The 15,444-nt window shown below is 54.6% G+C and overlaps 1 protein-coding gene across 1 annotated transcript; it reads right to left on the reverse strand.

Moving 5' to 3' along the window:
• Window positions 1-2,585: 2,585 nt before the first annotated feature.
• Window positions 2,586-5,399, reverse strand: LOC102482919 (putative cystatin-9-like protein CST9LP1). The gene is made up of 3 exons (XM_006163608.1): window positions 5,129-5,399; window positions 3,788-3,901; window positions 2,586-2,859 (listed from the first exon to the last, which is right to left on the reverse strand). Exons 1-3 carry the CDS (start codon window positions 5,366-5,368, stop codon window positions 2,773-2,775), a joined length of 441 nt encoding a protein of 146 aa, XP_006163670.1. The 5' UTR covers window positions 5,369-5,399; the 3' UTR covers window positions 2,586-2,772.
• Window positions 5,400-15,444: the final 10,045 nt, after the last annotated feature.

Raw genomic sequence — 15,444 nt, forward strand, 5'->3', positions numbered from 1 at the left:
GATCTTTTATAGTTCAGGATGTTCTCTAGACTGTAACACACAAAGGAAGGGGGGGTATGAGACGCGAGGGTCCAGCTCTCACCACCTGCTTAGGTCTAGATAAGGGCTCTCAGCTAAGGATTTGGATGACCTTGCCTCGGAGGTGCTGGGCCCTCCCGTTTTCCACTTATCTGAGAGTTCCCAGACTCCTGGTTCCCGTCCTTGAGGCCCTAACAAAGTGGGCTCCGTCCCTGAAGACTCAACAGGGTAGTGATTAAGCTAACTTCCCCAGCATTCCCTAACATGGCGGTGATTATGCTAACTCAGCCTAACACCACATGTAGGATTCCCTTAAGTTCTTTTTTAAAGAACTGGTCTTATGTTGGTGAAGTCTCTTAGTTTTTGCCTGCAAAAAAATTATTTCTCCTTCCATTTTGAAGGATAGCTTTGCCAGGTATATTATTCATGGATGAAAGTATTTTTCTTTTTTCAAAATTCTGAATATACTGCTCCATGCTCCCCAAGCCTGTAAGGTTTCTGCTAAGAAGTCGAATGGAGTTTCCTTCATATGTGACTTGATCATTTTCTCGGCATTTTTATTACTTTTCTCTGTCTTTGACCTTCTCTTTTTTTCTTTTTGGAGAAAGTTTTGTTACAGGACAGATGCATTAATCAGAGAGACAGAAAGACAGAAAGTGAGATATCACCCCTCAGGGGAGATGGCCACACCACAATCCCTTCTCCTCTATTCTCCGCTTGGGATTTTAGGCACACATGCACACATACCCAGCATGAGTTTCAAGTTGCTGGGTCGGGGACTCGAGACATGGTTGACTATGCAGGAGCCCAGTGCCTTGCCCACTATGCCACCTGCTGCTCCCTATCTTTGACTTTTAACATTCTGACTGTAATTTGCCTTGGAGATTTTTAATTGAATTTGTTTGTATTCTCTTACTTCCCGCATCTGGATATCTATATCCCTCTCTGGAGCTGGGAAATTTCAGTTATTTTATTATTATTATTACTATTATCTTGCCAGTGACTGCATGAACTCACTGCTGAGAGACACAGAGAAAGAGGGAAAGTGAGAAAGCATCTCCCCACACCCCACCAGGGCATGGTCATAGCCCAATCTCTTCTCCATCTCGCCCTCATTTCAGGATTTGGGGCACACATGCACAGGTTCCTGGTGTGTTTTTCAAGCTGCCGGGTCTAAGACTTGAACTGCAGTCACCCATGTGGGATCCAGTTGCCTTAACCACCATATCACACCAGTCAATGTTTTATAAAATAAATTCCCTATTCCTTTTCTCATCTCTTCTGCAAATATTTGGTCATTTCATTGTGTCTCACATGTTGCAAATGTTTTCCTCATTTTTAGAATGTTGTTCTTTCTTTGTGTCACACTGGATTGTTTCAAAAGCTTTGTCTTCAAGTTCAAAGGGTCTTCTAATTGACTTAGCCTATTGTTGATGGCAGTGAACACCATTAACATGTGAATACCTACCTGCCTCTGTGTTCTAAAACTACAGAGCAGTATCAGGTTAAAGGAAGCCACATGTGTTAATCAGAATTGTCACAAGAAGATTAGTGAAAACTTACACAGAACTACAAGGCACCAGGTGTCTTCCCATCTTCAGCCAATTAACATCTGAAAACAACTGGTTTTGCATTCCACTTCCCCTTCCCCCATCTTCTACCCTTTAAAAGAATAAACCTGGGAATAGTTTAGGGCCATGGCTGCCTCCATCAGAGGAGTCAGGACCACCTGATCCCCACTTTTCTTTACTTGTATGTCTTTGTGTGTTTCTTTCTGTGTTTATTTTAAAATCCACGGCTTCTCCCTTCCCACCCCTCACCCAGAGCACATGTTCATTTAGCCATGCAAGACATGGCAACAGGAGGACGGGAGATAGGCAGACATCCACATATCTGTTACCCATGGGTTACATTGTGGGCTGCAGGGGTTTATCCTACTGGAGAATCTCCAAGAATCCATGGGGGTTTGTGGCTGGGGCCCACCTAGTCCACTGCTCACATGTGTGGACAACATCATGTTGGAACACAACCACTCTTAATTGGTTGTACCTTGTCTATGGCTACTTTCAACACAATGGCAATGCGGGGTAGATGAGGACACCATGGGACCCACAAAACCCAAAAGAGTTACTGCCTGGAACATACAGAAAGAGCTGCTGAAGCCTGGTCTGGGAGAGACGGGCAAGCTGACAGGGGAGAGTCGGGCAGGTTGTCAGTAGCTTCTGGTAACCATGTGCCTCCAGCGATAATGGTAGATGTGTCCCCTCAGGGTTGGTGAACATTCCACCTGTGTTGGAAGGGGGTGGTGGTGCTGAGACTTTCTGGCTGCATCACGCACATTGGGTGCCTTGGGTGGTCACAGCCATTGCCTGTGGCCACATGGGCCACAGTGTATGAGCCCAGAGGCAGAAGCTCAGTTGCACGTTAGCTGGGCCACCTGGAGCCTACTCAGAGGGTGTAACAGGGAGGGAGGACCCCCAGGAGAGAGCCCACGAGACTGCCCAGCTGAGTCACTCCACTGACCACTCAGGACCGTCCTCCAGAACCACAGCACGTGAAGCTTCTGAAATTGCTCGTTTTTAATCATCTATTCCAAATGATTATGAGGACAATGAAGAATTTTTTAAACCCCTGACCCCTGGAAAGTAAGAATGAATAGATATACACTGTTCTGCCGATGGAGAGCCACCTTGAGGAACTCGCTGGGGTCCATGCAGGGGTGAGCAACAGGTGGCACCTGCAGGTGGAAGCCAATCAAGGAGCCTTCGAACAGGTCTGGTCCAGGAGATTAAACTTGGTGTGCCAGGGTTCAGTGTAGACGGTGAAGAAGCAGGTAGAGGTCTAAGGAGAAAACGCAAGGATGGGCAGTGTATCATGGCACCTCAGAGAGCTCAGGACACAGCGACTGGCTCGCCCTCCCACACCCAGGCCAGCACATGGGGAAAGGGAGCTCTGGCCCTCAGATAGGATGCCAAACCTGAGTCCCAGCTACTGCCGGAGTTGAGTTGAACAAGGGCCTTCTCCAGATCTAGGTCATCTGTATAATGCCCAGGCCCAGTTAGTGACCTAGAGCCCCAGGCTGTCCCAGTGTGATTCCAGCCCCCAAGAGCAGCAGCAGATGCTCCGTCCCAGCGAGGGCTGCTCTCTGACTTAAGCAATTAGCTAACCTACGACTTAGCCCCTGATAAGGAGGTCTGCTAACCCCAGGGAGGGGGTGCATTGCCCCCATGTCAAGCTTCACGTTGTCTTTATCCCTGGAGCAGGTGCTGCAGCTCAGCAGGGCCCAGGGTAGGGCCAGGAGGGAGAGAGATGGGGCCCCTACTCAGCCTCTACCCCTCGGCTCTAGGTCACCGTAGGGGAACTCTGGGAACTGCCCACACAGGGAAATGGATGTAGGACACCCAACGGGCTCCGTCCACAGAGGTAGGGAGGGGTGGGGGTGAAGACAGGGAGGGGACATGCTCTACTGGGGCCAGGAGACGAGGACTGAGGGGACAAGCATGGTATAAGACCATGTGGCCAGCTGCGGGGCACTGCAGGGGGCAGGGGATAGTCAGGAAGCTCCAATGGCTAGGGGACTGCGTGTGGACCTGGGCTGCTGGGCTGGGCTCCCCACGGAGCTGGGAGCAGGGCGGCCAGGGCCTGCCTGGTGCTGCTCACTGGCTGTGGCCCTAAGAGGGGCTTTGTCAGCTGTTCGCAGCCCCCGCCCTGCCTGCCTCGTGCAGGACCCGCAGCTGTGGAAAGGGGAGCAGCCGGTGTCTCATCTTACATTGTTCCATCCTGGATTTTCTTCAAAGGGGCAGTTTTCAATGTCTTCCTCCGATTTCCTACAGATGGTTCTACGCAGCTGCAGGTTCATGGAGATAACCATCTCGTCATGCTCCTGTGGTACACAGAGAGGTTAGGGTGATGCCCTCGTGCTGCCCTTGGGCAGCCGCAGTCAGTGCAGGGGGAGAAGACCCGTCACCACCCACCGTGCGCCCACACCCGGCTGTACTGGGAGCAGGCGCGGGACCGACGCTGCGTTCCCAAAGCACAGGGCCACAAGCCCGGGAGGCTGCAGGTCTGCACCACCTGCAAGGAAACCGCAGCCCAGAGAGGGGCCCATCTCCAGCCTGTCGTCAAGCCTTTCAGGTGACCGTGGGGAGAAACATGTCACACGGCGCCATGGCTGCACCAGGCAGGGGCTGGGACAGGGTCACCTGCTCCAGCTGTCCTTAGGAGTATGTCCCAGATGTGCTGTCTTCTTCCCCACCCTGCTCCGCCATTCCTCTCCTCCGCGTCCTGGCCACTGTCCCACCCCCACACCAACTCTGAGCCCTGCAGGTTCCAGCCCAGGGTCCCGGCAGTACAGCGTGCCCTCCCAGAGGCGTAGCCCTGTGCCAGGCTAGGGCCCCTCAGCCCTTCCATCAGGCTCTCGGGGCTGAGGGGGAAGAGCAGCGAACCCCCCAAGACCAGCAGTGCCCGTTAGGAGGGTATTTCCCGGGTACAGCACACCGCCCAGTGCGTCTGCAGGTGTTCCATTAGGGGACGCTCAGGAGGAGGAGCGGAGGCCCTCACCCCAGGACCTGGAGCCCCCCAGGAGCCCAGAGCAGGTGGAGATCCAGGAAAGGACCGGCCGACCCTCAGGGCAGGGGTGGACCCTTAGTGCTCCTCGAATTCTAAAGCCCCCGCCCCTGTCCTGTCTTTCTCCTCTCTTATTCTCTGCCTGTTTTTCTAAGTATCCTTTTTATTTTACCTCTTTGAATGGTTCCGTTTAACCCTATGGACATTTGCTTGGCAGCCTGCACCTCAGCCTGTGGCTTCATTATCTCACTTGTCCTTATCCCGAAGTCATTCTTCAGCTAAACTGGTTACCAGAATCAGGATGACTGAATAATATAACTGGACGATTGAATAATGTAGCTAGTATAGAGTAGGCACCAGATTCGACTTTTTAAAATCTACTTTAAATACTTTATGAAACGTGAGACCGACTTGCATAGGTTGCACCCTGATTTTGCCGGAAATGGTGAGCCAGGTAACCTTGAGAAGACCGGCCCCTCCGCCTGGCCCTCCCACCATCACTGGGGCACGCGCAGGCGCCGGCGGGAGAGGCGTGGTCACCCACCTTAGCTCTCCAGATACTCAGGATGCGCACCAGCCTGTAGGCGCGGTCGTCCCCGCTGTGCTGGTTGAACTCGTGCAGCGCAAACTCCACTGTGGCGGCGACGTAAGGAGAGATGGCACTTTTCTTACTCTCCTTGCTTTCCCCTTCAGAACACCAGGCAGGAGTCGGCAGCAGCTGGAAGCCCACCAGGAGCAGCAGCAGCGCCCTGGGCAGGGCCCGGGTGCCGGGCAGCCGCGACATGGTGCAGGCACCTCACTCTGCCCTGCCCAGCCCAGCCCCGCCTCTAAGGGAGCCTACCAGGCCCAGGTCCAGCCCTACATCCATAGGCCTGGCACAGACTCCTCCCTCTGAGCCTCCCCTCTGCCCACCCTGTCCCTTCCCACACGTGGCTTTGGCCCTTCCAACCAAAGGTACTTTAGTCACCTCTAACTGCGCAGGACACCGCAGACCCTGGTCACCAGACTGAACCTCACAGTGTGTCTCCAGGGGACAGTAAGCTGAGGGAACACCCAAATGCCTTGGAGAGCCACACCGGAAGCAGAGCAGTGGCCTCTTCTTTCCGCCAGAGTCTGAGTGGCTTAGGGAGGTCCACGGGGTGGTCTGCTGCCTCCCACGACGCTGGTTCCTAGGCAGGGGCCACTCCCGGCTCCCACACTGAGCTTCTCAGTGGCTGCCCACCCATCACCCTTGGACACTCCAGGAAGGAGACCCCGCAGGAGGAAGTGCTTTCCTGTAATCCACATCTACAACACCGGCCTCCATCACCCCTCCAGTGTCACACGTGCACACACAGGCACTTGCACACGCACACAGTCAGCTCTTCTTTCCACTCACCAAGGTCTCAGTCTGGGCTGTAGGCAGGGGCGGGCGCCCACCCAGGGCACTGGGACCTGCTGGGCTCCCTGCAGCCCCTCTGAGGCAGTGCAGCCACACTCGGGAGCCTCATTTCTGCAAAGGCACAGTTGCAGCAGGAGATGGAGGCCTGGCCAGCAGGCAGTGTAAACAGTAAGACAGCTGGATCCCACGGGGCTAAGAGCGCGTTTTGAATCATGGACCTGGTGGCTTGAAAATCATGCCAGACACGTGTGTGTGCATGCTCAAAATTCTGAGAGGAGACTGGAGGAAAAGGAAGTGTGGTGTAGCCATCCCTCCTAGGGGGTGATTTCTCACTGTCTACCTCTTTCTTTCTGTCTCTCTGGCAAGTGCATGTGCCGTATAGCAAACTAAAAAGAGAGAGACAGGAGATGGAGGCCACTTCCGAGGCCTCCTGGGATGCTGTGTGCTCTGTCAGCGTGAGGCTGGCGTTTGTTCTCACCTCCTCTTTCTGCGTTTCCTTCTCAGTCCTCAGCTGTGTTTTCCGACTCTTGAACTTTGTCCCTTCTCCTTGTTCCTCTTCTCTCTCAGTTCTCCTGTCATCCCTTCCATGGTAGACTTTAATCAGCATTTAAAACATATTGATCACCTTACTTTACTACCTTCATCCGTCTGCGATACTGTGGATTCCTGTCCATGTGGTGTGGCTGGATCCAGGAGGTGACCTCTCGTTAATAACGTGGGTGACAGTGAACATGGGAGCCCAACTCACAGAAGGCCTGTGCTCCTGCTGCCCGCTGGCTCTGGTCTTCATGGCTCACTTGCTTGGGGTCAGCTGCCTGGCGTGTGGAGCAGACCTGCAGAGGGGCCACGTGCTCCTACAACATCCAGAGAGGAGTGCGGCCTCCAGCTAACAGCCCAGCAAGGAACCTCATGACAGATCATCTGGCCCTGCTAGGGCTTCAGGTGAACCGCCCAGCTGACATCTCAGCTCCAGCCTCTTAAGGGAACTTCTGGCCCATAGAAATTGAGAGCAGGACCAGCAGTTGGCATAATGGCTATATCGCTGGACTCCCAGGTAGGTGACTGTGGTTCGAGTCCCGGACCCAGTGGCTTTAACTCACACCAGGCGTGTGTGGGTGCATGCCCAAGACCGCGAGAGGAGAAGGGATTGCAGCATGGCCATCCCCCCGGGGGTGATTTCTCACTTTGTCTCTCTGTCTCTTTCTGCCTTTCTGATGAGTTCATGCATGTGCCCGATAGCAAAACCTCTAAAAAGATAAAAGTAATTGAGAGAGAGAGAGCAAGAAGGATAGTCTAAACCATTTAGTTTTGGATAAGTTGTTACAGGAATAGATCACACAGACACACAGTAAGTCAATTATGCACTCAGAACTTGCACTCACTGAAGTAAATAGGAAGCAGATCTGGCCTTGGTTGCACACAGAGGAGGCTGAAACTGAGCTCCAGAGTGACCCCCTCCAGCTGGTTATAAAAGCCACTTCAGAGGGGCCGGCAGGTGGGGTGATAGCTAAGGGTGCTGGACTCCAACATGGCCGACCACAGTTCGAGTCCCAGACCTGGCAGCTTGCTTTCTCACTTTCTCTTTTCCCGTTCCTCTCTAGTCAAATTAAAATAAATAAATAAATGAAGTTGGGTAAAATAATTCTTAAAAAAAAAAAAAGTAGCCCCTTCAAAGGAGCGCTCAGTGACTGCTGTCTCTGGGTCTTCCTCTGTGGTCTGGTGTCCTTGTACACTCCGCAGCCTCACACTCCCTGCATTCCGAGATAAGACCCGGGACCAGAGAGTGATCCCCATTGTTCTGAGAAGAGCTGACATGTCGGGTTGCCCTGTCCTTGGCCGGCACTATGACAGTCCTGCTCTTTGTGCTAAGGGACAGGTTGGAGAAAACTTTCCATTCTTATCAGCCCTCCCAAGCAGGATGGACAGTGAGTGCAGCGGGAGAGGGCAGGAGCGCAGGGCCCCACGTCCAGATAGCCCTCGTCATGCCAGTCCGCCCCGCCTCATTTCTGAGGTTTCTGCAGGACCTCCCACACACATATTGTGAGATTCCATTTATATGACGTGCTCAGAGTAGATAAACCCTTAGAGTCTGAACACAGATTGTTCATTTCCAGGGTCGGGCGATGGGGAGTGAGGAGTAAGTGCTAAAGGATGCGGGGTACTCCCTTGGGGTCCTGAGAGTGCTCGGAGCAGGATGGGGGTGTTAGTACAACACTGCAGCTCTGGGTGTCTCTGAACCATTCCCTTTAAATTGATTAAGATTGTGCTGTGTAAATTTCACCTCCATTTCAAAACAATAAAATTTAAAAATTAAAGTTAATAAATGCTCCAGTTTTGTCAACGAGAACAGATCATTTAAAACTAGCATTTTCCGAAGCTTTGCATGCCGTTGCTTCCGAAGGTGGAGGCTGGATATCATTCTGGGCAGGGCCCATGGGCTCTGGTTTGGTGGGACCCCCCCACAGGCCTCCTGAACCCCCTCCAGGCGGCATGTCTGTGCACATCTGAGCGGCCGTGGCTCATGCACAGAGATGCGTGCTGTCACGTGGGTAACGTCCATGACCCTGCAGGGCACTGGATCAGCACAAAGCAGCCCAGACAGGGATACCAGCACCCCTCCACAGCATACGCAGACATGTCACAGTTCTCAGGGAATCCTTTACTGCTGGAGACATCCCCCTGACTCTCCCAGACCGGGGTGCGGCCACGTTTTCCGGAAGCTCCAGGGAGTAGCTGTTTTGCCCTTCATGGGCCCCACGGTGTCCTCACCTACCAACATTGCCACTGAGTGTTGAAAACAGCCATAGACCAAGTGCAACCAAGTAAGAGTGGTTTCGTTCCACACCTCATCGTCCACACACGCGGGAGGGGCTGGGTAGGCCTCGGCCAGAGCCGGCCCCTGACAGGAGAGCCCCCATGTGCAGCTGCAGCTGGTGCCCTGGGTGTCAGCATGCTGCAGTTCCCACAGCACCTGCAGCTTCCCGCTGGCTCAGGGCTTTCCTTGTGTCATTGGCACTCCGTCGGCCCAGCAGGTGCACCTGCAGGTGGGGGCAGGTCAGGCCTGCGGCTGCACCCCAACATTGGAGGGACACAGGTGAATGACCCAGTCTTTCAAGCTTCAGGGTGACCACTTCAGGAGTGAGTCCCTCATGGCTTTTCAGAACTTCTCCAGTAAGCCCTGTGGCCCATGGTGTACCCACGATGACAGATACTTCTGTGTCCTCTGCTCTGTCCCGTCCTCACTATGACTCCTGGGGTTACCCCAATAACTACCTGCACCCACCTATTTCTCAGGGGCAGCTTGGAGGGGTCTTTCCAGACCACCCAGGGAACGTGTCCTGCACAGGGACAGCTGGGTATCCCCAGGCCTGTGTTACAGCAAAGCCTAGGGAGAGCCAAGCACAGCGTCCTCGCCCAGGCTGGCCAGCGCTGAGGTAGGCACAACTGCTGCCCTGCATCCCCTCTGGACACTGGACTCCATGCACCCCTGCCTTGCCTAGTTTCACATTTGAGAAGTCGATTCTTCAGGGCCCTCCCAACACCTCCCCGGCTGCTCCCACCCTCAATCTTCCCCTGGACCATAATTTAATCAGCAGAAAGAAGCTTCGAGGAGGCCCCTTGCCCACTGGGACTCCCACAGGTATTTCCCTAAGTCAGCCCCACCTGCCCTTGCAACTTCCATCCCCAGCGGGTTCTGGGAGAGGGTGTCAGGGGTCTACCCTCTGCAGGACTCCTGGCTCTGACCCTCCATGAGCACAGCCTGCTGAGGGAGCCTAGGTGGCTGGGGTGAGGCCCAGGCGGCTCCAGGGCACAGGCCTGGCGGGCATGCTGGTTCCCACCCAACTCTGATTACACCTGTGGGTCTCTGTCCATTGCTGCACCCCAGAAGGGCATCTACCTCAACCGGGGTGTGCGGTGGCTCCATCGTATCTTCAGGGGCCTAGTTTTGGGTAACCTGGACTGGATGCTCTGGCCTGGTGAATGGTGGGCCTGGCATGGAGGGAACTGTTCTCTGGGAGAGCTGTGCCCTCTTGTCCCCCCACCACCACCTCCTGTGTCCTCCCCTGGGAGGCCTGGACATGTCCCCTGCTTCAGGAGTCTGTGCAGTTAAGAATCAGGGACTCGGGTCTATGGAGCATGGCCAAGGGGGCCCTGGGCAGGTGTGATGCCAGAGGCTGGGGGTGGGACCATGCCAGGAACCCCTGTCAGCAGCCACCCTGGGCCTCAAATCCAGGAAGCAAAAGGGGTACAGCCTACATGGCAGCATCATGAACTCCCTCGTCCTGCAGAAATGTGAGTTCTTGTCCAGCTTGCACCCTAGCCAGCCCTCAGCCTCAGCTTCCCCTGGTGTCCGTGTGGTGACGGGGCCTGCTTGGCCATCAGAGGCTTGACTGATCAAGCACACCGGGGGAAGAACGTAGCCAACCTACTTACCCAAATGCTCCACACCCTCATTCTGCCACCCCCCACCTGGCAGGGACACGTGGACATTCGCCTCATCTTCCCAGGGTGTCAGAGCGGGGACAGCCCTGGGGACATCAAGTCAAGGAGTGAGCAGAAAAGCAGCAGATGAGGAGAACAGGAGCCCGTCTCCACAGACTGCCAGAGCCTCGTCCTGCAGGCACAGGAAAGGCAGATGGCAGGGTGGCTGGGAGGGGCCGGGGGCTGCCCTGACACACCCCCAGGGGCCCCACCCCCCCCCCTCCGGCTGGCGGGCATGCTGGTTCCCACCCAACTCTGATTACACCTGTGGGTCTCTGTCCATTGCTGCACCCCAGAAGGGCATCTACCTCAACCGGGGTGTGCGGTGGCTCCATCGTATCTTCAGGGGCCTAGTTTTGGGTAACCTGGACTGGATGCTCTGGCCTGGTGAATGGTGGGCCTGGCATGGAGGGAACTGTTCTCTGGGAGAGCTGTGCCCTCTTGTCCCCCCACCACCACCACCTGTGTCCTCCCCTGGGAGGCCTGGACACGTCCCCTGCTTCAGGAGTCTGTGCAGTTAAGAATCAGGGACTCGGGTCTATGGAGCGTGGCCAATGGGGCCCTGGGCAGGTGTGATGCCAGAGGCTGGGGGTGGGACCATGCCAGGAACCCCTGTCAGCAGCCACCCTGGGCCTCAAATCCAGGAAGCAAAAGGGGTACAGCCTACATGGCAGCATCATGAACTCCCTCGTCCTGCAGAAATGTGAGTTCTTGTCCAGCTTGCACCCTAGCCAGCCCTCAGCCTCAGCTTCCCCTGGTGTCCGTGTGGTGACGGGGCCTGCTTGGCCATCAGAGGCTTGACTGATCAAGCACAGCGGGGGAAGAACGTAGCCAACCTACTTACCCAAATGCTCCACACCCTCATTCTGCCACCCCCACCTGGCAGGGACACGTGGACATTCGCCTCATCTTCCCGGGGTGTCAGAGCGGGGACAGCCCTGGGGACATCAAGTCAAGGAGTGAGCAGAAAAGCAGCAGATGAGGAGAACAGGAGCCCGTCTCCACAGACTGCCAGAGCCTCGTCCTGCAGGCACAGGAAAGGCAGATGGCAGGGTGGCTGGGAGGGGCCGGGGGCTGCCCTGACACACCCACAGGGACCACAGCCCCCCCCACTCAGTGACCCCAGGGCTGTGTGTGGTCTCAGCAGGATAATACCTAATCCACGCCTCCATTGTAGGTCCTGTCCCCACACCCCTGGGGCTGCATCCCTGCTTCCTCCCTAGCCCTAGCTGGGCCCAGAGAGGAACTGTCCCTGTCTGTTGGGGTCTCTGTGTCAGATACCGCAGACTGGGTACTTTGTAAACAGAGATCTCTTTCTCCCAGTTTGGGAGCTGGGAAGTCCTAAGTCAAGAGACCAACAATGAACAGACTGAGGCAGCAGTGCAGAAAGCAACCCCATTTACAACAGCCACAACAAAAACAAGACCCCTGGGAATAAACCTAGCCAAAGATGTCAAAGACATCAACAAGGAAGACTGAAAAACTAAAAAGAAAAAAATTGAAAATGATGCATATTTTTTAAGAATTATTTTATTTAACTTTATTTATTTATATATTTAAATTTTACCAGAGAAAAAGTGAGAGAGAGGGAAACCCCCAGGTCTGGGACTCAAACTGATCAGCCATGCATGTGGGAGTCCAGTGCCCTTAACCCGCAGGCCACCTGCTGGCCCCAGAAATGATACATAAAAGTGGATAATACTGGATCGCTGAGGGTCTTCCTGTTGGACCCTCATGTGGTGGGAGGTGACAGAGCAAGCTTGAGGGGTGGAGGCTTCAGAACATCCATGGCAAATGTGTATCACAAAAACTTACACGTGGGCTTCAAAAATTTTTTCCACCAAAATAAGCTCATACTTTAAATCCCTCCTTCCACAAACTGCATGAAGCCCCTTTCATAACAGCTTCAATGCCCCTTGTGAGGAAGGTCCTGCCTCTTCACGCCAGCGCAGTCCACCCCTGAGTGTGGGAGGACACATTCCAACCTGAGCGGGAACATGGGAACATTCCCCCCTTCGTAAGCTGAGCGGTGGGCTTTGTTCTCTACTCTCCTTTCTGAAAAGTTTTTTATGAGCTGAGGAAAAAGAATAACGTCATCCTCATTGTCATCCAAAATGAAGGTCTTCACAGAGGTGAGGGCGAGAACTGGCGTCACAATGACGGTGCTGCCCGGTGGCCACAGCTAAAGAGCCCTTGGTAGAGAAAAGGGCCCGACATGATGGCCGCTCGGAGCCCATGTCTCCACACGTTTCATTTCCCTCCACACTCATGGACAAACGCTGCCGGCCATGGGCAAGAAATAGCAAAATGTCACAAGAAACAGAACTGCCATGGTTCTGACCCCTCATGCCAAGTCAACGGGACAGCAGGGCCAGGCAGCTTTGAAGAGCTAGGCCCGAGGCCATGCTCAGCTCCCCCTGCTGACCCTGGGTGTGACAGTGACTAAGAGCTAGGCCTAAGGCCATGCTCAGCTCCCCATGCTGACCCTGGGTGTGACAGTGAGGTTTGGGTGGCCCCAAGCCAGATGACGGGAGTTGTGGGCAATCTGGAAATGAGTAGCCCAGAATGTGTGGACGTGGCAGGTTCCTCCACCTAGGTGTTCAGCTAGACTGCCGGACTCAGCAGAGAAAGCCCCCTGCACAGGCTGCCCACGGGGCCAGATGGGGACCAAAGGGAGCTACACCAACAGCAGTTGTGTGGCCACTGCACTTGTGGCCAGAGCAGAGGCGGTGGGAGACGCGGTCTGCAGGGCTGCACAGCAATCCCGTCTGAGGCAGGGAAACACTGCAAGAATATGCCTAGTGGGTCCCCCGGACTCTGAGCACCTGGGGGAGGATGCAAGGGCAGGGTGGGACCACAGAGAGCCTCTTCGCCTGTCCTCCCCGGAACACGGCTGATGGCCGAGGTGAGAGAGGTACAGCTGGAGTGGCTGCTTGACCTCACTCAGGTGGCCGGGCTGCTCCTCACAGCAGGTCCCACCTCCCCCACTGGGCTGGTTCCTCCAGAAATCAACCTTGAGACAAAAACTCAGGTGTAGGGACCAGCAGTTAGCATAATGGCTATGTCGCTGAACTCCCATGTAGTTGACCGCAGTTCAAGTCCTGGATCCGGTGGCTTAAACTCACGCTGGGCATGTGCGCGTGCGTGCCCAAGATTCCGAGAGGAGAATGGAGGAAAAGGGATTGCAGTATGGCCATCTCCCCCGGGGGGAGATTTCTCACTTTCTGTCTCTCTGTCTCTCTGGCGAGTGCATAAACCCTTAGCAAAAACCTCTCAAAAAACAAAACAAAACAAAACAAAAAGAACCTCAGGTGTTGGCATCTTATTTCAAGGTAATCTCAGACTTCCAGGGGTGTGGGAAGTGGAGACAGGGCAGACAGAGCAGTATGTGATGGCGAGCAATTAGCAGTGTGGGCAACTGGGGTTCCACCTCGCTGGGCACCGCTCGGGGACTGGGTAGGACACACCGCAGTGCTTCCTCCCTGGACTCAGCCAGGGTGTGTGCCCAGCCCCTCCCAGCCTCCCTTCCCTGCACTTTCCTGCCCCTGGCTGGCAGCGGAAGCCCTCAGGAAGGAGGCTCAAGGGACTGCAGTTGGCCCTGCCAGGGAGGCGCCCTGAGGAGGGCCACTGCGCAGGGGGCCCCAACACCATCACTGTCTCCCCTGCAACTAAGTTATAGCTGACCGCCTGCACACCAGGGCTGCAGTCTCCATATTGGGGTTTCAGGAAGTGCCCCTTTCTGGTCACATTAGCCCTTCCTTTACCTCAGCACACCCCTCCATGCATGCACATGCATGCACACACACACAAGCATACATTCACACACGTGCACATGTATGTACACACCACACACCGGCACACTACATATATGCACATATGTGCACATCTCATACACGGGCACCCATTCACACATGTGCACATTACATACATGCACACACCACACACCGGCACACGTGCATCACACACACACACACACACACATTGAGGTGGCAAGGCTCCAGGAGGGCCTCCAGTGGTCCTCATGTCCTTGATGAGTCCCCTCCCACACTGAACCAGAGCTAATCTGGGTAACCAATAACACAAGGAAAAGACCACAGTGTATGACATTCGAAGCTAAGTCACAAAACACATGCAACTTCCACAGTGTTCTCTCGGAACACTACACCAAGCTCACCTGCAGCCTGTGGAGAGGCCCACGTGTCAACAGCCACCACCGCCCTGTGGTCATGTGAGTGAACTACCCAGTAAGTGGGTCCCCCAGAGTCAACCAAACCTGCAGATAATGTCAGCACAGCAATGCTAGGTGTCCCCACATGGGAGGCGACACCCAGCACGTCCCAGTGAAGTCACCTGCAGACTCCTGACTTACAGACACCATGGGTACATAAATAAGTCACTCACAGCATTAAGTGGCTGGGTGATGTGCCTCACGGCATTAGAGAACTGGTACATCAGCTGTGCACACACCCACCCGCGCACACACGTGCACACTAACGCAGCCTGCTCTCCATGCTCCATTACTCTTGGGTCTTTTCTGCCTCTATTTGAAACCAACACACAGGGTCAGGTGGCAGGATAGCAGTAATGCAGCCGGGCCACACGGGAAGGCTGTGGGTTCACATCCTGGGACCTCCCTATGAGTACCAGGCACGTGCATGTGGACTGGCTAGTTGAGACTGGAATGGATCATGCATGAGGACCTTGCCGGTCTCTCTATCTCTGTCTATCTCTCTGTCTCTTGAGAAATAAGCTTAAAAAATAACAATACAAATCTTCAAGTGACCCAACTCCTTTTCTGGTTTGACTTTGGATTTAAATCTAACCACTTCTAAGCCAGTGGGCTGTGTCTTTCCTGGAGTCCTGAGAAGGGAGATTTCTGTGGAAATCCATGAAGAGATACCCTCAAGGTAGTCAGGCCCGCAGAACCCCACAGAAAGTGTCCACCGTGCTCGAAGCAGTGGGCGGCGGGGTCCACTGACCAGCTGACCAGGAAGAGC

This window comes from Tupaia chinensis, unplaced genomic scaffold (assembly GCF_000334495.1).
Source record: "Tupaia chinensis unplaced genomic scaffold, TupChi_1.0 Scaffold142716_1, whole genome shotgun sequence".
In the NCBI taxonomy this organism is placed as follows: Eukaryota; Metazoa; Chordata; class Mammalia; order Scandentia; family Tupaiidae; genus Tupaia; species Tupaia belangeri.